Raw genomic sequence first — 25,964 nt, 5'->3', positions numbered from 1 at the left:
TAGACATACGATCCTATCAGACAAGCTTGGATATCATTCATACGGATGCAGTCGCGTAGCAGTCGCTGCAGAAGACCGCCCGCTGCCAAAACAAACACGAGTGGCTTTAGCCCAGTTATGATTTTGGAAATGCAATTGCCGCAATTCGTATTGGGCCCGAATTAATGCCACGGTACACAGCACATTCCCTGTATGCTAATTGTGACCACACGACACGCTGCATTTTTTTAGCTGCCCACCTAATACCACTCACTTGTTTCTCTGAGTATTTATGGACCACAACAATAACACATTAAGCACCTCTACCTTGGCAGTCCAACACATTATTGATTCATCCCATGTGGTAAGCTATGCAGCGCCAGCGTGGTATGTAAATATTAGGGCTACGCAATGGAAGAAAATACAAACATGCCAGAATGCCGACCTGATGACTGCAACAGGGTGCCTCCTCAGACACCTGTGGACCATCTTCATGAGAAGACGAAAGGTTAACCGGTACATCAGCACAACATGATGTTTTCCATGCAGTACCTGATGAATGCAACAGGGTGCCTCCTCAGACACCTGTGGACCATCTTCATGAGAAGACGAAAGGTTTACCGGTACATCAGCACAACAGGATGTTTTCGATGCAGTACCTGCTTGGGTGTTATTGCAGTGAGCATTTAGTTGACAGCCAGGCACGTCTGGAGATATCTTCATGATCTAGAGAGAGAGAGGTCCAAAAGTAAAAATTAGAACCTCTAGACATACGATCCTATCAGACAAGCTTGGATATCATTCATACGGATGCAGTCGCGTAGGCAGTAGGAAGTGTGAATGCCGCACTTGAAGACCATCCCCCATCCATCGCTGCAGTATGTACTGGACAGGGTGGAAGGCAAGTCATCCTCCTACGCTGTTTGTACGATTCTTCCACAAAACGTTGTAACCGTCGCAACGTTGCAAGCTACTGGTGACGGTAAGCTTTGTTGCATCGACTCAAAATGTCTACATTGCACATAAATTGCGGGAATGATGCATTTTCGTGGCCCTGAACAACGATATGGGCTTAAGATGCTCCGTTTGTTGCTGTTGAAGAGACTGCGGGCTTTTGTATTCCAACGACGAAATGAATTACTTGCAAACGAATGGAGATATGTTTCTGAAATTTTGCACAAGTATGTATCCGTGGGTAATAATGGACTAAAAATGAACAACATCGGCTAATATTTTGGTATAGCCCCCACATAACGGTACCTCCTGATATTCGGAATATTGGGGAATTGATCCACCCTTTCCTTCCAAATTAGTTGCAATTTGGTACTTAGGGTTTCTAGTGGTCACTAAACTTTTCCACCAAAAATTGGGGACATAGGTCCACGTTTGGGTATAGGACCCATTTTACAAACCTCTCGATTTTCAGTATTTTGGGGGATTTATGCTACCTTTTTCGCCCAAATTAGGTGTAATTTGGTATTTGTCCCAATAGACACAAAAATTCTCCCCCAAAAATTGTGATATTTGATTGTTGACCAATTTCAATGCTTTATAAGTAGATGTTTGACGGGCTTTTTTGGTCAGTGTTTAGTTATGACAATAAAACGAATTTTATTTCATATTGTGCTCAACGTTTCGTTGGCTTTTTTCCAACCTTTTCAAGAGCTTGTGTTTATTTTTTTGGATATCTGATGACAAAAAAGAGGTTACATTTAATTTCTTGTTCTGAAATTTGCACAATTTTAACTTACTTCATTTAAATATAATCATTTTTTTACTTATTATTATTAAAAACTGGACTACACGACACATAATTAATAAATAAATAAATAATAAATAATTGTATAAATAAATAAAATCACAGTTAAAATAAAGCTATCACAGAACTGGTATCATGCTATTGCAATGGAATACTGAAGCTTAGTATTATCTTTGTCTTCTTTGGTGTTTATACTTTTGACAATCCTTTGTTGTATACGTAAGCTTTCGAGTGTAAACCTTTTATTTTCCTTCTTCTCTTTGTGAACATTGGTCTACGTTTTGATATTGCCCCCACATAACGGTATTTTCGTATTTTGTCCACATTTTCAGACCAAATAAGCTGAATTTTTTTCGTTGGTTATACATTTTCTCCACAATAGGTCAACGTTTTGATATAGCCCCCATATAACTGTACCGGTCGATTTTTGGCATTTTGAAGACTTAAGCTACATTTTCCATGGATTTATCAGCAAGAGTTGTGGCTAGTTGCAACCAAAAGTTGATTATTTGGAATCCAATTTAATTTGTCGAAAAATAATTCGACTTGACATTAGAGAACTTTTGTAGTTACGCCCCATTTGACAAAGTATATTACCCTAAAAACCCATGGAAAATAATAATTTTTGAAAATCATGTTTGTATATACAACTATGTACCTCCAGGCCCCAAACACTTTTTTTCATTTAATTTACACCCTCCCCTATTAATTGAATATAAACTTTGTTTAGTTTTACTAAGAATTTATTTAACAATTAAACAAATATGAAGTACGATATTTTGCAACAATTTTCTGGAAATATGATACCGCAAAGTTTTTTCTTGCATTGGAAAGTGAATATCTGCGATAATATTACAACAACAACAAAGTAAAAACAAAATGTTTGTCAGCAGAGTGTCTGTAATCGATACAATGGAAAACATTTCGCAATTTTATAGTTTGATTTTTTGACTTTCGCGGCGCTAGATCAGTAGTTTCGACCAGTGTGCGGCGTTGATATACATATAGTGGCTGCGGAACTGACGATCCGGCAAGGACGAAAAGAACTCGGAGCAGGCATTCCGTCATACGTTTCCCTTCCCATGCTGAGAAAATACACAAACACAATTACCTAACTGTTGAGGTGACGGTTCGGTCAATCCGCAAAGAACCGGCCGCTGTCATTGTATAAAAATTATGGAATTTTTAGATATAAATAAATGTTCAGGCACTTTGAGTTGATTATTTCTTCAAATATTAGGTGTGTACGGTAACCCAATAATTTGTACAAATTCGTACAAATTTTTGCTGAATGCTGTTCGATAACAAAATTATCCAGCAAAAGAGAGCGAGTTTGGAGAGATTTTTGGAGAGTTTTGTGACTGAGAACTTGCAAATTTTTGCTGGGAAAATTTGTCCCGCAAAAATTTGCAAGTCTGATCAGCTGACTTTTAATCACATGTTCAATGTAAACAAATCGAAATGTTAAAATTTTCGACCAAGAAAATTTCACGATTGCACATTTTTTTAGATTCTAAAGCGTTGTGGATAGGATTAAAGCATTAAATAAGTAAAGTGCAATTTTAAAATTTATGTTTTTGTTCCGTTTGGTTTAAAATATCAAAAGAAACAAAAACAAATTTCATACATTTTCGGAAACAGCTGACTTTCTTGCAAGTTTTTGCAAAATGCTGTTCGATAACTTTCTGCAATTTTTCTTGCTTGAGAGAGTAAAATTCACTGAGAGAGATTGCTGGAACTGACTGAGTAATTATTGCTGGGAAAGTTATCGTACACACCTATTATCTTCATACTCGTATCTACAAGTTTGCTGTTAACTTCGTAAAAAATAATTTTCTACGAGTGTTCGTCTTATGACCCAAAAATATTAATTTTCACACTAAATAGTTTATTTGTAACGAAAATTCTCTATAACGTATACATTGTTCATTCTCAGTAGCTACGTTGTATAGATGTTTGACAGTAGTGACACATGTTCTCACAACATCCCTGAAGGGAGAAGGACAAATATTGACAGTAATTCATATTCAACGAGTACGGATAGATTCCAAATGAAATAATTGTTTAAAAAATAAAAGAATATCCCGGACATCATTATTAGGGAGAAGTTCGAGTGATTTACACAGAGGAAAACTCCCCTCAAATTAAAATACTTCAAGAGCGATAAAAACAGCGGTTTTAAAGTTTGCTCCTCTATCATATACAGATAAACATATTAAGTATTAAATGAACAAACAAACAATACAAATACCATTTCAACATAACGACCAATAAATTAAAAAGGAGCTGCGACATTTTCTGATTGTAAATGTGTGTATGTGCGTGTGGTTTTCTGTAATGACCTTTTAACATTTAACAATTGGCATACATATGTACATACATACATGTTAAAAAATAAGAGCACCCTGTTGATGAAAAATATGACAGCAACGTTATTGAAATTTTCTTAATAATACCCAATTTCGTTGAAATTATGTTTGGTTGGTTGGTTCGTTGGTAATTTACTACACTATTATTTACTCTCACCATACAACAGAAATTGTTTGAAATGAACTTTCTGCTTGGATAACTTCCTTCCCACGATGCATTGACAATGAAAATTTTTCGAACATTTTGCTGCTGATGATGATGATGAAAGCGTTGCTGGATTTCCTATTAAAGTAGAAGAGCTATTGTTGTCACTTCCATTAGCAGTGATGTTACACATCCCTATTTGGACCATATCAAAAGCCTCATTGTCGCAAATTCCACTTTGTTGATGGGGGTTGTTACATTGTTGCTTCTGTCCTTTTTTATGACTGTAATTTGAGGCGGCCTTCTGGATTTCTATGTAATCTCACATAAGCTGATGTTCGTGTGAATGCTGTTGACAATAATCGGTGGTCAGCGCCACTTCAATGGTGTCATCTGGTACACAATTGACTCCGGCCACAGCGTTTGTACCAACATAATTGCCATTGGGATTACCATTGGTTAACATGGTAATTGTTGTCTCCTGTAATCGGCTGCGAACAAACACACAAAAGACAGGAAGAAAATAGAGAAAATGAATAAAAATACAATTGAATAAATTTGAAAAGATTGGTTAATAAATAATAATGCATATGTAGCATATGAACATATCTATTTGCGAGTATGTAGTTTTTTATTTATGGATTTTTCTGAATTTTCGTGGTTCTTGGATGAGTAAACATGGTAAAAATGTAAAACATTGTAAAAATGTCATAACCCTAATACACATACATTACAATGACGCAAAAAACAAAAAAATGAAATTCCTACACCCTAAATTTTTTCCATTTGATCCAAAAAACCTTATAAATAAAACTTTATGACGATCGGTTAAGGTTAGCCCGTGCCAAAATAGCGATCCTTGTTTGTATGAGATAAAAGGTGATTTTTTCACGAAAATTCTCTAAAGGCCGCAATTATGATCCAATCTATTTAGCCGATAGCCTTAGATGCTAGTGCTATTTTTTACATAATTTTATTTTATTTTTTTTTTCTTATAATAAACTAGCTGAACCCGGTGCGCTTCGCTACCCCCACCAAGATAAAATATAATGGAATGCTATACTTATATTGAAATTATTCGTTAAAATAATTTAATGCATAAATATAGCAGATATGAAGGCTTTCTCTACACATTCAGTGCCGTGTATGGAGCTTATGTTATGGTATTTTTGTATGGTGCTGGTAGTAAGACTGCTGCTAAATCCTTTCCTAAGTGGGTGACTTTTGCAAATGTCATATTTTCACCATAAATGTCCCCTTTAAAGAAGAGAATTAAATTAGGAATAACGTTAAGATTGAGAACGTTTTTCCAAGTGCCTATATCAAGCTGTTGTGACACCTTAAATTACCATTAGGCTAACTCCCACTTGCATTGACAATTTTTAATCCAATAATAATAATGAGGATAAAGACATGTCTTAAGTAAATGTAGGTAACTGTTTCCCCTTCGCCTATCCCACCTAAGAAGTCTCTCAGATATATGATATTTAATCATTTTAGCCTTGATTTTCTCCAACTAAAAGTACGCGCATACTATAATGATGACTTCTACTGACTTCAAAGACACTTCCTTAAATAATGAATCAGAGATTCAATACTTTATTACTATTCCTTATCTCTACTCATGTGATATTTTTTAACAAAAGGATGACCTGAAATCTGAACAGTTTTCAAAATGTTTTTTCGAAAATGTTTTAGTCCAAATTCTGCACACAATTTACAAATCTCGACCGATTTCAATATAATTAATATATAGTCCCAATACCTTCACACTTAAAAAAATTCATTGAAATTGAACATTCATAGCGTGTTGGTGCATCAGATACCTCAAATCGGCCAAAATTTTATACGGGAGCTACATCCAAATCTAGACTTTTTGCCGTAATGGCGAAATGAAAGAAATAACTACTTTTTACACCGCTATGTATAATTTTCGATATTTGTAAAATATACAAAAAATTTATGACCCTAGTTCACATATTTTTAATCTGCATAAAATGCCAATTCGATGTCCCTCAGTCTGTAGAAAAGTAGAAAAAGCTCTCAACATTTTTGATGGATCTTTTAATGAAAATTATACAGCTCCTAAGACTTTGGACGAGTCCGCAAGAGGAGCGAAGTCTTTTGAAATCCGCCAGAAACCGAAGGCTTTCGACAATTGAATAAAAATGTATTTAAATAATTTTAACAATTAGTTAAGTTAATTATATTAACACGAAATTGTAATTGTATAATCGGGAACATCCGAATAAAATTTGGCAGATGAAGAAGAAGAGGTGATTTTGTTATTGAAGATGATTTTATCGGTCGTTGTTTTAAAATAGACTCCATAGAACAATACCATATTTTCGGTATTTTGAAGGTTCGGAAATTAGATGTATACCACTATGTTGTAGAAAATTATTGGTATAGACCCATAGTGTCCGTAAAACAATACCTACATATTTTCGATATTTTGTTGGTGTTAGGCACATTGTACAATAAAAGCGTGTGCAATTTTTATATTGGTCTTCGGTCAAGGTACAAACATTTCTTGCCGAAAATGTTCGGCGAAGCTCCACGTTTCGGCATAGCACCCATAGAACGACACCGCCCGAAATCGGTATTTTTGGAGTTGAGCATCAAGCACTGCGCTGTGGGTATTCTTGATCACCTATATACCCTTGATTGCGGTAATTTCGAATTTTCAGACTCGTGGTACCGGAATATGAACACAACCGCATAAAAGATGGTTTGTCGTTAATTACGGTTACAAAATTAACATCGGAATGTATTTTCCCAAATAATAAAAAAAAAACAAAAAAAATTAAACTTGAATATAAACATTTTAAGACACAATCGCGAAACAAAACAGTTGAAAATTGGTCGAATTTTTTGATCCACGTACGAACGACATTTGAGTTTTATATAATAGAAATCGCGGCATTGAAATATGATAGAACATGTAGCAACCAAATAATAAGCTTTTGTCGTTACTTTCGGTCACAAAATTAACACCGAAATATATTTACTTTCGGAAAAGTAGGTATTTTTTTACTAAAGCAATAATAATAATAATAATTGCCTCCACTAATAATCGTTGACAATTTGTATCTTTTTAATTCCCTTTAAATAATTTCTATGCAAATTAAATTGATTGTCGTAAATAAAACATTTTAGAACTTTCAAATATTGATAAAACTAAAACATAAAATGTTACAATTTGTGCATATTAGGAAATGTCAGAATTTTTTAATATTCCATTTGAAAAAATTAAAAAAAAAAATGTTGTACGCTACATGAACGATTTTTGGTACATGGATTGAGGAAAGATTCCCATTCTCAAATCTGTTCGAGATACTAATTTTGGATTTTGCGCGAAACAGTTATGGTGGTTACAATTCTGGTTATTAGAAAAAATCTTATAAAAACGCTATTCATTATATCAAGAAACATTGTTAATTTAGGGCTTCCTACATACTATATGTTTACTGAGGTCCCATAACCTTAGTGAAAAAGTTGTAAATTTTAGCGGAAATTTCCTAATTATATAATTCAAAACAATTGGTAGTTTGCAACTTGTTTTAATAAAATTCAAGCTGTTTATGCATCCGTAAAAAATATAAAAATATGTACGTAATCTAAACATCGCGAAGATTCAAATGAAAACTATACAAATCAGTTTAGGGATTTGCATATTATAGCAAAAATAAAAAAATATATTGTGGAAAATTGTAAAATTTTTGTAAGAGAAAATATTTATTAAAATTTATTTTGTGAGTTTGTTGAAGAAAATGTAGTAAAAATAGGTCCGAGTTATTCTTCTATTTTAGTAAAATTTCACGCAAAAAATCACATTTTTTATTATCTTCTTCTTCTATTCGTTTGGCTTGAGGTCATAAATAAAAAAAAAGATAAATTTTTGTTTTTTATTGTTTGTTTATTTTTCCAATATTTCGACTATCTTCGATAGTCATCATCAGGGAAATATCTTTAAAAACACATAATTATTTTTATAAAAGTATAAAACAATTGTTAGAAATAATATTTACATTGTTGTTTCTTATTTTATGATTCTAACACCTTCTTCCATCCTCTTCTATTGACAAGAATTTTCCAACTAACTTTTCTTGTGCTTTTCAATAACGTTTCTGTATATTTGAGCACAGTGCTCGGTGTCTGTCTTATAATTCATTCGATGGCTGGTTGGGACATTTACAATATGTAGCATTTCTAGCATGTATCTACGTCTGTAATTATTTTCTTGTGCTAGAATGTCTACATCGTCAAAATTGGGTGTTTGTCCTTCTTGTATGCAGTGAGCAGCAAGGGCTGTCTTTTGCTCTAAGGACTTGTTTCTAGCTTTTTGGTCGGACTTATGAGCGCTAAGTCTTGTTTTTAGTTTTGATTTTGTTGTTCCAACGTATGTCTTTTGACATACGTTGGACCCGTCACCATTGCATTTAATCTTATATACGAGGTTTGATTTATCCTCATGAGGTATTTTAGATTTTGTTCGGCTGAAAAAATTGTTGTTAGTATTGCTGCTCTTAAATGCTAGTTGGTATTTTTCCCTGTTGTACAGATTGGAGGAAGAAAATCTCTCTGAAAACCCAGGTATGTAAGTTAAGAAAATAAACAAATTTTGATTCTAAATTCCGACAAGGGTGGTAAAACTGTAGCCATGTTAAAAACTGAGTATGATTTGAAGATGAGTGAGATAGTAATGGACATATGCACATACAAACGTTTAAAAAAGGACCCAACTACAGGGCTACAAGAAAAGAATAATAAATTAGTGATGAAACTATTTGAGCTAAATATACTCAACGAAATTGAGAAAAATAGGTTGATAAACAGAACTGCAGTCCCCCCAAAAATATATGGACTACCCAATATGCTCATTCATTAATTCCCCGACCTATGAATTATCAAGATATATGGCGAACATTCTCAAAGTTTTGACTAGCAGTTCCAAATACAATGTAAAAGATTCGATTGAATTCAAATCAAGGATAAATAGACAACACATAGAAGATGACGAAATCCTGATATCATTTGATGTTGTTTCCTTGTTTCCTAGCGTCCCTGTCAATTTAGCTATTAACACAATTAAAGAAAATTGGCAAGTCATTCAAGAACATACTAACATTCCAATGAATATTTTTATTGATATGCTAACAATATGTATAAAAGACGCAAGATATTTTGTATACAAAGAAAAGGTATTTGAGCAATTTAAAGGTATGCCTATGGGGTCACCCATATCGCCCATAATTGCTGATATTATTATGGAAAAACTCTTGGATGACACAATGAACAAACTCACTATAAAACCTAGGATACTAACAAAATATGTTGATGACATATTTTGTGTTATTAAGAAAGAAGAAGTTGAAAACACCCTAATGACATTAAACATGTTCAACAAACAAATCAGATTTACTATGGAATGCGAATCAGAAAACAAATTACCATACCTGGACTGTATAATACACAGGCAAAGTAATATACTGCTAATGGATTGGTATCAAAAGCCCACATCCTCCGGGAGAATTATAAATTATCACTCCAAACATCCACGGAGAATTAAAATTAACACAGCTACAAATTTTATACAAAGAGTATTGAAAAAAAAAGCGATGATACATTCCACTCAAAAAACAAAATCAAAATAAGATCTATTCTAAAAATGAACGATTTCCCAAACCACACTATCAACGAATTGTTAAAACACTCAGAACTAAATAAACCATCCCAAGTTGCACAAAACACTGAAAAGATTTACAAGAGAGCAACTTACATACCTGGGTTTTCAGAGAGATTTTCTTCCTCCAATCTGTACAACAGGGAAAAATACCAACTAGCATTTAAGAGCTGCAATACTAACAACAATTTTTTCAGCCGAACAAAATCTAAAATACCTCATGAGGATAAATCAAACCTCGTATATATGATTAAATGCAATGGTGACGGGTCCAACGTATGTCAAAATACATACGTTGGAACAACAAAATCAAAACTAAAAACAAGACTTAGCGCTCATAAGCCCGACCAAAAAGCTAGAAACAAGTCCTTAGAGCAAAAGACAGCCCTTGCTGCTCACTGCATACAAGAAGGACACACACCCAATTTTGACGATGTAGACATTCTAGCACAAGAAAATAATTACAGACGTAGATACATGCTAGAAATGCTACATATTGTAAATGTCCCAACCAGCCATCGAATGAATTATAAGACAGACACCGAGCACTGTGCTCAAATATACAGAAACGTCATTGAAAAGCACAAGAAAAGTTAGTTGGAAAATTCTTGTCAACAGAAGAGGATGGAAGAAGGTGTTAGAATCATAAAATAAGAAACAACAATGTAAATATTATTTCTAACAATGGTTTTATATTTTTATAAAAATAATTATGTGTTTTTAAAGATATTTCCCTGATGATGACTAAGGAAGATAGTCGAAATATTCGAAAAATAAACAAACAATAAAAAACAAAAATTTATCTGTTTTTTATTACAGTGTTTTATTTAACTTGCCTTGGTGTGTGTTTAGTTCAAATCTGGTAACTCATTTTTAACACGGTTGCAGTTGACCAATCGAACGAAAACCTTGCACACTTTTCAGATTTGGATGACAATACACGAATATGAAATCAAAACCAATATTGGTCCATTTTTACACTGTTTTACAGTGTTTTATCTAACTTGCTTTGCTTTTCAAATCTGGTAACTCATTTTTCACATAGTTGCAATTTACCAATCGTACTTAAACTTTGCACTCTTTTCAGATTCGGATGACAATACATGAATATGAAATCAAAACTAATATTGGTCCATTCTTACAGTGTTTTTACGGTGTCTAACTTGACCCCCTTTTAAAATCTGGTAACTGATTTTTAGCACGGTTGCAGTTGATCAATCGAACTAACACTTTGCACATTTTTCAGATTTAGATGACAATACATGAATATTATAACGGTACCACCCGACTTCTGGTATTTTGAGGATTTTGTCTTAATTTTTAGCCCGAATTTGCTGTAACTTGGAATTTGGAGTTCTCAATAGTCCAGGAACTTCCCCACTAAAAATTGTGGATGTAGGTCAAGGTTTAATATAGCACCAATATAACTGTACCACCCAATTTCAAGCATTTTAATCTACATTTTCTGCTCAAATGGACTGTAATTCGGCATTTGGGGATCTCAGTGGTCAAAAAATGTATTTACTAAAAAGTTAAAAATAAAAAATAATTTAAAAAATTTAAGGTTCAGTGTTTTATTTAGAAATGCACTTAAAACTAAAAAATAATTTGTCGCTTAGCCTCAATATATATATTCTTTCTCATGATAGAATCTCTCAAATAAAACGCTTGCCGTTTAATTTTGCCACCATTCATAATTTAAATGCAAGCGTTTTATTTGAGAGATTCTATCATGATGAGTGATGTGTCAGTTTCTTCATGGAAAAGGAAACGATCCACAGAAAACGCGACTAAATCCGCGATATTTCCAAAAACATTTTACGCACATTTTTCGGTTTTTGCAGTTGCTGTTTTCGCCGTTCTAGTGGGTGGATTTTCACGATTTATGATTTATATGATCCTGACCGTCAAAAAACTAAAATATCTTGGGGTCCCAGCACAATCAAACGGATATTGTAAATACTGTAACCCAAAACATAGGGTTTTTGGAAAAAAAAATATCGCACTAAATTTTAACCTTTGGCAGTGGCATCAGAGTAATGCTGTCTGGGCTACATGGTCAATATACATTGCGTAAGGGGGATGCAGTGGAAATTTTGAAATGTGATACATTAGAAGTGTAATCTTCATTTTTATTCTTCTACTTTTACTTTGGACATATATCCGTTATTTAAATGGTTTAACCGTCAATCGAATAACAACGTAAAAAGACTAGTTTGCTTCAACGTGTTTTTACCATTTACGTGTTTTTATTCCTTTACGCTTCATAGCTTCTGCGAAAATTAACTTTTTAGCCACATTTTTGAGAGTTGATTAAAAACACTTCGTTTGATGCAACTATGGTCATATTTCGTGGTACACTGCAATATTTCGCGAATTATAACAGTGCAAACCTTGGCTTCATCAATGTTAAATTTTTGACTTTTCGTGGAAGGTGGAAATAAGCAAGTCGACAACAAAAGCCTCCAACAAAATGTGAGTGGAAGTAAGCAAGTCGCGGATTCTTCGCGATATCTCAAAAATAAAATACGTTAGATCGTTCCTTGGATAAATACGAACATTTTAAGACAAACGCGAAACAAATCGGTTGTAAATTGGTCGAGTTTTTGATTCACGTACGAACGCCATTTGAGTTTTATATAATAGATATTTAAAATAAATAAATAAAATAACACTGTGCAACATTTTTGAGCCAATCGCGTGCAAACAAGTCCTGTCCAGAATTTTATGAAAGTAGAGGACCAATAGGCCAAAACCATATTTGGGTTTTGTTTTCTTAGATCGGGTTCGGTTTTTATGGCCTCATCTAAACATGGTTAAAGATCGAATTTTTAAAACAAATCGGGACTGAATCTCTGAAACCAATACGAATCTTGTTTTGACATCTGCAGCAAACTTGTAGATAAGAGCAAGAAGAAAATATTTGGAGGAATAGTGAACTCGAAAAACTGCATTTATTGCCTCAAATTTTATAATATATCTAAAAATTCTATAATTTGTGTATATTTCGCAGCGTATATCCCAAAATGTAAAATTCTTCTTAATGTTACCTTTTGGGAAAATATTCTCTGGAATGTAATACACAACTCTTCAGAACATTATATTGTTGTAAAATGCCTCTATCGCCTTGTTTATAACAAATTTTTCAACAACAGTTTGGTAAATATTTCAAACAGCCGGTGTGAACATTGTTTGAAATAAGTTTTGTAAAAGGTATGTTATGAAATACCCCTTAAACAACGTGAAATAACCATTTTAGGGTTTCAGAATGTTCTGAAGAATTGATGGCCACATTATTCGGAACATTTTTAGAATGGTTACTTGTGTCAACTCCCTACAGTTTAGTTGTTACTGACCACAATTTCAGAAATTATGTAAACTTTTCTATATTTTAACGAGTTTGATGCGCTAGATGCAGCTTTTCCTAGTTTATCTGTTTGACACATAAGTTCTACTACTTTAGGGCTACAATATTGCTGAAGATTGCAAAGCAAAGTTCTTATTAGTTTCGGAGATAAAAGTCCAATCACTGGAAAAAAGCCTCATTTTAGGTCGGTTTAGATGAGGCCATAAAATCTAAACCCGATCTAAGAACACAAAACCCAATTAAGGTTTTTGTAGTCTCAATATGTACTTTCAGAAAATGTCCATTAGAAGTTGTTTGCATTTCCAGTGTTGCACAGTGTAATGATCCAATCTATAAAAAAAAACTTTGCCAGTTCATTGTTGTGGCTGAAAAATCAATACTACAAATTTTTTTGCAAATCATGCCGCATTTTAATTAGCTATTTTATAGGGTCCAAATTACCTATACATATTAAGCCATATATGCATGTTGTAGTAAAATCAAAATCTGGCCCGATTTCAATAAATATTTGTAGGATTCGTTTTTAGCTACAACAATGAACTGGTAAAATGGTTATAATCGATTGGAAAATAATTGTGGCCTGTAGAGCGATTTCCAGAAAATTTTCCTTTGGCATCCGTACAATGTACTATGGAAATAAAGATCGTTTTAGCCACAACAATGAACTGGTAATGTTTTTCCATCGATTGGACAATAAATGCGGCTTTTAGAGCATTTTCCAGCAGGATGTCGAATAGATCACAAGAAAGGATGTCTTCTTGTCTGAAACCTACGAACTGTTCCTATTTTAACTGAGGACCGGATATCAGCAAAGTCATCTTACAAAGACGAATGAGCTTTGCGGGAATATTAAATTCATACATGGCTTGGAATACCTTTGAACGTAAGGGAGTGTCCATGGCTGCTCTATAATCGACAAAAAGGTGGTTAGTGTCGATCTGCATATTTTTGGTCATTTCTAAGATTTCCGCATTAGTTAATATCTGGTCAATGGTGCATACACCTTATCAACGTGTCGCCTGCGGTTTTGAACAGTTCGGCTAGAATCTCCTGCTGCCTTATTATCCTTCAGGCGGTTTATTGCTGTCTTTAGAAGTATTGGATACCAACGGTTTGCAAAAATGCTCTTTCCATATCCTGAGCTAACTATCTGTACCAGTTACCAAATTATCTTGCTGGTCTCTACAGGTGGATGTACCTGTACCAAAGTCATCAGTTTGATTTTACTCTTTGGTAGAATTTTCGGACTTTATTCTGGCTCCTGCACATCTCGATTTTTTTACACTCCCGCTTTTCCCTTTCTCTCTTTTTCCTGTGGAAAAGACGTTTATCCTCACTCCTTTTTTCCCATAATTCTTTCGTGGGCTACGCGTTGCTACTGATTGTAGAGTACCGCTATATGACGCATTTTTCTCTTCGGTAGCAGCATGACACTTTTGGTTTTACCTTGGTGGAGGTCTCGGCTAACCAAGTATGAATTTTGCGGCTGTTTGCATGGAGTGGGCAGTGCTTTGCCACTGTGCTGAAAATTTATCAGGACAAGGAGTGCTTTGATTAACCAGTTGATTGGAATATGGTGTGGCTACCTGCTGTGATTCAAGCGTACCGATGTCCAACTTCCGTGCTGTGTCTGTTCGTACGCTATTTGCTACGTTTAATCGGGTACGTACCTTTGCTGCAACAAGATGGTGGCCCGAGTTTATATTTGCTCCTCGGAACGACCGTACATCCAACACGCTCGATAAATGTATCCCATCTTTCACAACGTGACCAATTTTATTTTATTTATTTATTTTTTTTGGTCTGGAGACAGCCATAATGAATGTCGAGATTCTTAAATCTGGTACTGCCACATTTTCTGCCGGCGCGAATTCCATCAGCTTTATTCCATTGTCAGATGTTTCACTGGGGAGATTGAATTTCCCAACTGTTGAACCTTTCCAATTTTGGCATTTAAATCGCCATGAATAATTTTAGGGCGACAGTCATATGTTTCTTCTAAGCGCTCGAAAAATATATCGTTGGCCTGTTCGTCCTTGTCTTCAGTGGGAGCATGAGCGCAACTAAAGCACTGCCGACCAAGAAGAGGGCACACAAAATTCTGAATATTTGCAACTTTTGACAGTATGTTAATAAGGTTGTATGCGCGCATGCTGCAAAACAAAAACAAATCAAAACATTTGCTCTCTTTTGTACACATACACACACATGTACACACTGTGTGCTCTTTCGTTGCGTTCGGGTCGTGTGTGTGCGAATTGCAGAAAAACTTCGTAACTTTAACATTACCAAAGAACCACATTGAACTAAAGCTGATGTTGAAGCCCAGCAAAATTTGAAGGAAGGGGTTCCATGCAGGGTTAAAAATGCTAACGCCATATTAGCAAAAGCACCGAATATTTGGAGCTTTGCCTGCTAACATTTCTTCGAAATATGTTTAGGAACAATGAATAGCATCGGACATGTATACTCATATTTTGCAGCACATATGATCAACACATATCAGAAAAGAGAATAAGCAACAAAGTTTCAACGGCTTAGCCAGGTTTTCAGCAAACAATTATTCTTGAGATCAGGGTTTCCAGTGCAATGCATTAAAAATCACGATATAATTAATTCCAATTTTTCGTTCAAAGGACATGTGAATTTTTGGTGAAGCCGTTCAATATATATTTTTTATTTTTAAACAATAATAATTAGTATTCTTTAGGTTCTACCATATGATGGAGGATTTTGACATTAAAGGACACCTTTTTTTTACTGCATTGGCAACTCTAATCACAAAACCACCCTCAGTTGCTAATTCGCCGCGACGAATGGTCAGCCGACTGCAAAATATGTAGCGTGGTTGTCGATTATGCCTAACGAAAAAAGATTAGGCGTAAAAAACGAAATAAGGAAAAATGAACAAAAACAAATATGCGTTCGGTTGTTTATTTAGCCGTGTGTGTCAATACTGTGTGACAGTTGAAGTGTACAGCTAATGCTAAAGTTTTTACATTACATTACTTTTAAAACCTGGTTCCATGCAATGACGTGATTTCATGTCATCTTTTGCATTGGTTCAAACGAAGTCGTGAAAGATCCGATATTTTCATTAGCATTTGAACCAATGCAAAGGAAGTAGTGAAATATCCGATCTTTTCATCAGCAGTTGAACCCATGCAAAGGAAGTCGTGAAAGATTCAATCTTTTCATCAGCATTTGAACCCATTCCATCGATCCAATAGAGATGAATTTTGTGTTTTTACCCAGCAAAATTTGAAGGATGAAGTGATTTCATGTCATCTTTTGCATTGATTCAAACGAAGTTGTGAAAGATCGGATCTTTTCATTAGCATTTGAACCAATGGAAAGGAAGTCGTGAAAGATCCGATCTCTTCATCAGCATTTGAACCCATGCAAAGGAAGTCGTGAATGATTCAATCTTTTCATCAGCATTTGAACCCATTCCATCGATTCAATAGAGATGAATTTTGTGTTTTTATTTACACACATTTTTCTAAATGTATAGGATTAATTATTTACAATAGGTTTGATGTTGTTGGAGACTCGAAATCACAACCAACGTTGTTGTTGCTCATATAAAATTAATCGATGAAGATGCTAAAAAGATGACACCCATGATTGAATGGCATCTTTGCCACTGCTTTTGAGATGTAATTGAGAGTTCTTAATTAATGTCTTGGCTACAATATTTGCTTTTGTGTTGGATCGAAAATCTCTAGTCTAGTAGACTTTTTTGCTCAGTACAATCCCAAGAATCAGAAACTCTAGGCGTCCAAGATAGTGTTCAAATCGCCCCACCCTAATATGAAGCAAGACACACTTGAGAATTTCATGAAACTATGTGTTCTTTCATAAAATTACTGTCGTATAAATCTCGATCTAAGGACGCATAATTTCATAACATTTCTTTCATGAAATTACCCTAGTGTGAACCGGGACAATCTACACGGCCACATTTCAACATCAAACGTACATAGTTTCCGATTAGTAAAATCGATAGAAAAGAGAATAAGCAACAAAGTTTCAACGGCTTAGCCAGATTTTCAGCAAACAATTGTTCTTGAGATCAGGGTTTCCAGTGTAATGCATTAAAAATCACGATATAATTAATTCCACTTTTTCGTTCAAAGGACATGTGAATTTTTGGTGAAACCGTTCAATATATATTTTTTTATTTTTAAACAATAATAATTAGTATTCTTTAGGATCTACCATATGATGGATTCGCTGCGACGAATGATCAGCCGACTGCAAAATATGTAGCGTGGTTGTCGATTATGCCTAACGAAAAAAAGAAAAATATGCGTTCGGTTGCTTATTTAACCGTGTGTGTCAATATTGTGTAGCAGTTGAAGTGTACAGCTAATGCTAATGTTTTTAGATGCTGGCTTTTAATCCCTGGTTCCATGCAATGACGTGATTTCATTGCATCTTTTGCATTGGTTCAAACGAAGTCGTGAAAGATCCGATATTTTCATTAGCATTTGAACCAATGCAAAGGAAGTCGTTAAAGCCGATCTTTTCATCAGGATTTGAACCCATGCGAAGGAAGTCGTGAAATATCCGATCTTTTCACCAGCATTTGAACCCATTCCATCGATCCAATAGAGATGAATTTTGTGTTTTTATTCGTACACATTTTCCTAAATATATAAGATTAATTATTAACAACAGGCTTGATGTTGTCGGAGACTCGAAATCACATTCAACTCTGTCGTAATGATAATGTCATTGCAAAGGGTTGATGAAAATGACATGCCAAAGCATTGGCGGAAATGACATACAAAAGCATTCGTGAAAATGACATGTCAAAGCAGTGATGTAAATAACATGCTTTGGTTCCAAAAATGAATAGAATATTTTGGGGTCCACGCTCATATAAAATTCATCGATGAAGATGCTAAAAAGATGACATGCCAGACTACTTGCACCCATGATTGAATGGCATCTTTGGCATCGAACATTTTGCTGGGATGGAATAGGCCGGGGCGATTTGTATGGAAGGAAAAAAATATCCGCAGCAAAATGTTCGATGCCAAAGATGCCATTCAATCATGGGTGCAAGTGATCTGGCATGTCATCTTTTTAGCATCTTCATCGATGAATTTTATATGAGCGTGGACCCTTCTTCTTCTTTATTTACTCATCCGTTATTCGGATATTGGTGATCGTACAATAATATTTTAATGATACATATATGATATTAAGTATATATTTATAATTATTTGTTGTTACACAATGATGTTCAGCTCCCTGTTCTTAGCGGCTTGTAAAAGAGTGTATTCATCATTATAGCCGGTCCATGTCTGAATATTTTTGAGCCAGGTTGTTTGTTTTGTACCTCTTCCGCGCTTTCCGTCGATTTTTGCCTTAAGGATTGTTTGTAGAATCTTGTATTTGTTATTTCTAAGTATGTGTCCAAGGTATGAGACTTTACGCTTTTTATTGTTGAGATTAGCTGTCGGTTCACATTCATCCTTCTAAGTACTTCGTCATTTGATATTTTTGAAGTCCAGAGTATTTTCAGTACTCGTCGGAATGTCCACGTTTCAAAAGCTGCCAATTTTCTTTCATCAGACATTTTAAGTGTCCAGACTTCGGAAGCATATAAGAGGACTGACCAAACATAGCACTTGATAAATCTTATTTTTGTTGCCACATTTATGTCGAGACTTGTTAATACTTTTTTGTGTTTAAAAAAGGCATCCCTCGCAATTTCTATTCGGCTGTTAATTTCTTTTGAGTAGTCCCAACGGTCATTTATTAGTACTCCCAGATATTTAAATGTGTGTACCCTCTCGATTTCGGTTTCCTTTATAGTAAGCTTCACGTTGCGATGGTCGTTTTTTCTGCTTACGATCATGTATTTATTTTTTTTCATATTAATTTTTAACCCATACTTTTCACTTGTGAGTGCCAATTTTTCTATAAGTTTCTGTAGACCTGATATGCTCTCAGTCAGTAGTGTGGTGTTGTCTGCATACCTTATATTATTCACAATATGTCAATTTATTTTTATTCCAATATTTACTCCATCTAGCGCTAGCGTGGACCCTAAAAGATGCTATTCATTTTTGGATCCAAAGCATGTCATTTACACCAATGCTTTGACATGTCATTTTCACCAATGCTTTGGCATGTCATTTCCACCAATGCTTTGGCATGTCATTTTCACGAACCCTTTGCAATGACATTAACATTCCCAGCAAAATGTTCGATGCCAAAGATGCTATTCAAGAATGGGTGCAAGTGAAATGGAATGTCATTTTTTTATCATCTTCACTCATTCTTTTTACAAGAGCGTGACCCCCAAAAGATGCAATTCATTTTCAGATCCTAAGCATGTCATCTTAACTAAATCGGTGGAATGGCATCTTCAACAATTCTTTGGCATGTCATCTTAATTAATTCCCTAGAACTAACTGCAAATTACTACTTCGCGAATTTTATTTTACGAACATTTTGGAAATCGACTTGTAGAACAGGGCTCTCTAGAGCAGACAATGAATCTTTTATAATACCAAAGATTGCAGTCCGACTCTATTTTTTGATCAATGATTGGGACTTTGGGACTTCCTAGCGTAATAAATCATACATAGCTTTAATAAATCTTAGATAAGTAAAAGAAAAAATATATACATGTGTATACCCAGCAAAATTTTATGGAAGTGGTTCCATGAGATGCCATGATTTCACTGGATCCTTTCATTGTTTCAAATGAAGTCGTGAAAGATCCGATCGTTTCATCAGCATTTGAACCAATTCAAAGGAAGTCGTGGTAGATCCGATCTTTTCCTTAGCATTTGAACACATTCCATCGATCCAATAGAGATGAATTTTGTGTTTTTATGCTAACGAGGGTATATCAGGAATATTGTCAATTATTTCATATTCCATTTCACAAAAAAAGGATAATTTTTTTTCGCGCTACATCAACAATTTTGGATATGTAGGTTAAGAAAAAGATTCCCAGTACGAATCTGGTCGCGAGCCAATTTTTGGTTGTTGCGGACAAAAGTTATGGCGCTCTTATTTCGCTTTTTAAGAAAGAAAATATTATAAAAACGCTAATTATTTTAAAGAGCACAATTGTTACAAAAAAGTTCTCTCGAAGTGACTTCAGCGAGTAGATTGCATAATACCTGCAAAATGTTACACAGAATTCGCGGAATGTACATACAATTGATAAATTATTGAATATAAGTCTACTTTTTTCAAAATTGAGCCCCATTTAGTGGTCATATAATTACATAAAAAATTGTTGAGGATCCAAACTTCACGGCGAATCAAATGAGACTGCAATTATACAGATTGGTGTTATAGTTTGGATGTTACAGCCAAAATAAGCACATATTTTGGTCAAAAAATAATTTTTTGTTTGAAAAAATATTTTTTTCACATGCATTATGTAGTAGAAAATATTGTAAAAATTTATAGGAATACTTCCTTCATTTTGCTTAAATCTCCCGACAAAATAGACGGATTTTACTTTATTGACATTCATATTAAAGCTTTCCCATTAGGGAAGCTAATTGGGTTGATGAGGATATATGTCAAAGCTTCTCAAATGGAAATATAGGTCAAATAACCCATTTTTATTTATATGCATTTTAAAATACGCGTAAATCGCGTAATTATCAAAATCATTTTGTCCGCATGTGATTTTCATGTACAGCAAGACCATGTCTGTTAATTTGTATATATATTTCGAAATTTAATTTGGAGGCTAAGATGTAGCATCAGCTGCATCTTAGCATTAAAATACCTATAAAATATCGCTAATTTGCGCAAAGTGCATACAATTTTTGTCCGCATCCGATTTCAATGTCCACCATGAAAATCAAGATCGATATATATCTATTTCAAGGCGATCAATTAAGAACCGTGGATGTAGCATCACACACTATTTTTTGGGATAAAATGAATGTAGCTTCCTTATCAGTGAAGTTTTCAAAACTCTGTTTCCGCTAAAACGAAGATGCTGTATTAGTTGTTTCATTGCAGTGGAAACGAACCGCAGAAAACGCGATAAAATACGCGATATTTCCAAAAACAATTTTAGGTGATTTTTCTACTTTGGACTTTTTTGTAACTCGCGTTTTAGCGGATGGATTTTCACGGGGAATGATTTATTAGATCCGGAACGTAAAAAACTAAAATGTGCAATCAAGTACGAGGAAATCGAATGACAATTGTAAAAATTAGGCCCGAAAAATATGTTTTTTACAAAAATGTTCGCACAAAATTTCCGCATTTGGATGTAGATTTCTATGAAGCTGTGCAGACTACATTCACATTAGTCGTATCAAATAACTCAGAATCGCAAGTACTACAATCCTATATATGATTTTTTGAAAAACCTGTTTGCGGAATAAAATTAGAAGAAAATTTCAAAAAACACTGTAAATCTGGCTTCAAAATGTCAGCATCATTTATTGGTAGAAGCAGTTCAAATTTTGAAAAGTAATACATTAGTGAGATGATCCTTATTTAGTTTGCTTCTACTTTTACTTTGACAGGAAAATCGAGAGAAGTGTTGTTTACTCACAAATCGAGAGAAAACAAAAAAAGACATGGTGGCTTCAACCCATTTTTACTAATTTTTTAACATAAATTTAGACACAGCTTCCACACAAATTGTCTTTTAAGGCCAATATTTTTTGCCACGTCCAACAACATTTCATTTTATCCAAAAATATTTAATTTGTATAATATAGAACCACAAGTCGCGTATTCTAAAAGGGTAAACCTTGGCTTCAGCTATGTTAAATTTTCAAAAATATTGGTGATATACACTTTCATACGGGCAAAATGTGCCTCATCGAAATAATGGTTTTAGACCCCAAGTATGTTTGGACGAAATGTGTTTCAGACAATTTGGAGTCGATTAAGCAATGTCCGTCCGTCTGTCTGTCTGGCTGGCTGGCTGGAGCGCACGATAACTCTCGAACGGATGAACCGATTCGGTTCAAATTTTGGCTTTCGTAATATTTTGCCCAAACTTAGTTTAAGTTCGAAGATGAGCTATATCGGTCCACTCCTTCCGGTACCTCCCCCACAAAAGTTCGAAAATGTTCGGAAAATTTGTGCGCACGATAACTCTTGAAGGGAGTAACCGATTTGGTCCATACTTTGCCTATCGTGGAGCGTGTACCAGACTTAGATCAGGTTTTAATATGGACTCAATCGGTCCACTCCGTCGGGTACCTCCCACACAAAAATTTGGAAAAGTTCAGTTTAGGACCATCTCTCGAATCGCTTTGATTTTTGCTTTAGCAACTTGTATTCACTGCCCTCCATACGATGGTATAAGTTTCATCAGGGGAAAGTCCATACTTCCTGAGAAAATAGCCTGAAAGTTGCAAAAAAACCCTATGACACCGTGTGAGGAGGTTGGAGGGCAAAATAACTCTCCAACTGGTCTGCCGATTCGGTCCAAAGTTTGGCCTTAGTAATATTTTGTCCAAACATAGTTTAAGTTCGATGATAAGCCATATCGGTCCACTCCTTCAGGTACCTCCCCCACAAAAGTTCAAAAATGTTCGGAAAAAATGTGCGTACGATAACTCTTGAAGAGAGTGGCCGAATTGGACCATACTTTACACATTCTAATATATCTACCAGATATAGATCAGGTTCAAATATGGACTATATTTGTCCACTCCATCCGTTAGCTCCCACACAAAATTTCGGATACATGTTCACTTTAAGACCTGCTTTCGAATCACTTTGATTTTTGTTGAAGCAACTTGCATTCGCTGCCTCAATTGCGATGGTAAAAGCTTTTTCAGGGGCAAGTCCTTACTTCTTGAGCAGTTGTAAAAAACCCCTATGGTACCATATGTAGTGGCTGGAGATCCAATTTTTTTAGTATCTCCTCCGCAAAACTGTTAATCCTAATCAACATTTTTGTCAGTTCAAAGGCCCAAAATTTTTAAAACTCCCTAAATACATGCGTTTTTTGTGAAAAAATTGTTTCAATATACACAGGCTGAGGGTATATCTCTGTCGGCAAAGCCGACTGATACTTTTTTACTTGTTATTTTTACACATGTATATATTCTTTTATTTATCTAAATATGTAAGTCCCAATAATTGAGCTAAAAGTAGAGTCGGACTGCACTCTTTGGTATTAGTCGTGTTCCTTTACGTGCCTGAGGTTACCAGTTTTTACCCGCAAAGTGTTTCCTTACTTTTAAAAGCATACAATTTATATGAGAGCAGTTCACCACTTTTACCATTTTTGCAACAATTACCATTTTTAAAAGTAAAGGAACATAACAATTATAAAAGTTTCCTTGCCTGCTCTAGAAAACCCTGATCAACAAGTCGATTTGTAGATCCCTACAAAACAACAAAAAATTCCAAAACGTTGTAAAATAAAATTCACTAAATAGTAATCTGCAGTTGGAGTCAATGTCGAAATCTGCACTGCACTCATGGGAAGTAAAATCCTTTTGTAAGATGAATCAAAACCTGTTGCGGAGGAAGTAAACTCTGTTGCGTGCAGCGGCGGTGTTTAGACTGCAACAGCTGGGACGGCCGGAAGTCAAATTTCTCACTTATGGTCTGTTCCTTTACTTTTAAAAGTGGTAAAACCGGCATATTAGCAGAGAACTCACTCAGAGCAAGCCGTGCTCATAATCTAGAAAGAGAAGTCTAACGTTACAAGAGAGAACCTCTAGATCAACAAGCCTTTCAACCAGGTTTAAGTAGCATTCACACGAATGCAGATGCAGTAAACAGTTATCGTGTGGTCCTTGGAGAACATCCACCATCTATCGCAGCTGAGAAGCGCCAGCTGTCAGGACAAACCAGATTAGTTTTGGGTCAATACAAGGGCGTAGCCAGGATCCAGTCTAGGGGGGGGGGGGGCAACTTCGTTTTTTTTGGTGATGTGTACAGTACAATACAAAAATCGTTATTAAGGTACTTACCTAATGAAAAACAAGTAAAAAACGTCCACCATGAAGTATTCTGAACAAATATGGAATAGATCATTTTCTTTCGAAAGTACCATTGCCCACAAATTTAGGCGAATATGTTTGACCACTTCGTAAACCAATTACCTACCACCTAACCTTATCTGGTAAGCTAAAATTTTGTACAATACTTGAAATTGGGCGGTATTGTTGTTTAGGGGCTATACCAAAACGTGGACCTATGTCCACAACCATTGGCGCAGAAGTATTTTGATCACTATGAACCCTTAAATTGCACCCAATTTATAGAGAAAATGTAAATAAAAACAAAAATATTGAATGGGAGTTACCCGAAGAACGGGATTGATATGGACTATATCCGACTTGATACATGACTGGATGAAATAATACGATGTGCAAATTTTGCACCAAATCGATTGCTCCCATCGAGAGTTCTCGTTTACACCATTTTACAGAATATATTCCGAAACAAGCAAAATATACACCTAAAGACATTAGATGCACATTCTCTCGAGCATAGTAATTTCTTAACATATACATACACATAGCATACCTAGATAATGTTAATAAATGTATGTCTCTGTTTACCTGTTTAACCCACTTCGTACTTGGTGTTCGATTTTTTGAACAGTAAACAAATTTTAAACAAGTTTTAGTATGTATTCATCTGTCAGCAAATAAAAAATTCTTCCCTTGAAAACTCCCCCTTCTCCTAGATGTTAGGGATACATTTTTAAAACCTATATTTTGGGATACTTTTTAAATTAATTTAAAAAAATAAAAAAAATTAAATTTAAAAAGTAATCATGGTGAATTATTACCAATATGTATATGGAACCGTTTCACAAAATATATAGAAGATGATTTAGATGCTCAAGCACGACTTTATGAATGTGCAAAATTGACTGATCGAAATTTCGAACACTGGTACTTATCATAAATGTCAGTGGCTATATTACAACGTGGAAATGTACTGAAAAATAAGGGGGAAAAGTTATTATAGCCCCATAGAAGACTTAATACTAAATATCAGCCATTTTTGTAGGAGAGTACGGCTAAAATCCTGAAAACTCCTAAAATCGCTATAGGCTACATAAAAAACATGGACCAGTGCTGACAAATTTCTGAAGGGAAGTTTAGTAGCCCAAAGATGACTAAATATGTATTAAATTACAACCATTTCTATAGGATAATGCAGCTAAATCCCTGAAAACCCCCGAAAATCGGGCGGTACCTTTCTATGGTGGGTTATAAAAAACGTGGACCAGTGCTGACGCATTTCCAGGGAAAAGTTTTGTAGGCCCAAAGAAGATTCAATACCACTCTTTAATCATTTTTTCGTTCAAAAATCACGGTGCTCCTGAATCAAAGTTTTTGCGGATTCTGAAACTATAATGTTCATAGATGAGAAAAATCAAAACACTAAAAAAAATCGCCGGAGCGCTTTTTAAATAAATCGCGATTCAAATTGACATTTTTAAGGGTTTTTAGGTTGTCACGACTTTGCTTAAAATCCTGGTGTAAGCGGTTTTCATTTAAAGTTAGTTAAGGTGTACTGCGTATAACATCCCAGCAAAATTTGACGGAAGGGGTTCTTTGCGATGACGTGATTTCATGTCATCTTTTGCATTGGTTCAAAGGAAGTCGTGAAAGATCCGGTCTTTTCATTAGGATTTGAACCAATGCAAAGGAAGTCGTGAAAGATCC

General features: G+C 34.9%; 1 protein-coding gene across 1 annotated transcript in view; it reads right to left on the bottom strand.

Moving 5' to 3' along the window:
- Positions 1–4,268: 4,268 nt before the first annotated feature.
- CCHa1-R (CCHamide-1 receptor) overlaps positions 4,269–25,964 on the bottom strand; it is a 78,721-nt gene continuing 57,025 nt past the window's right edge. The window contains exon 8 of the mRNA XM_073988387.1: positions 4,269–4,743. Within this exon, the coding sequence (XP_073844488.1) occupies positions 4,575–4,743 (169 nt within the window). The 3' untranslated portion in view covers positions 4,269–4,574. The remainder of the gene's footprint in view (positions 4,744–25,964) is intronic.

This window comes from Musca autumnalis, unplaced genomic scaffold (genome assembly GCF_047663935.1).
Source record: "Musca autumnalis isolate F117 unplaced genomic scaffold, ASM4766393v1 scaffold_5, whole genome shotgun sequence".
Classification (NCBI taxonomy): Eukaryota; Metazoa; Arthropoda; class Insecta; order Diptera; family Muscidae; genus Musca; species Musca autumnalis.
This window is presented reverse-complemented; position numbering and strand designations above follow the sequence as displayed.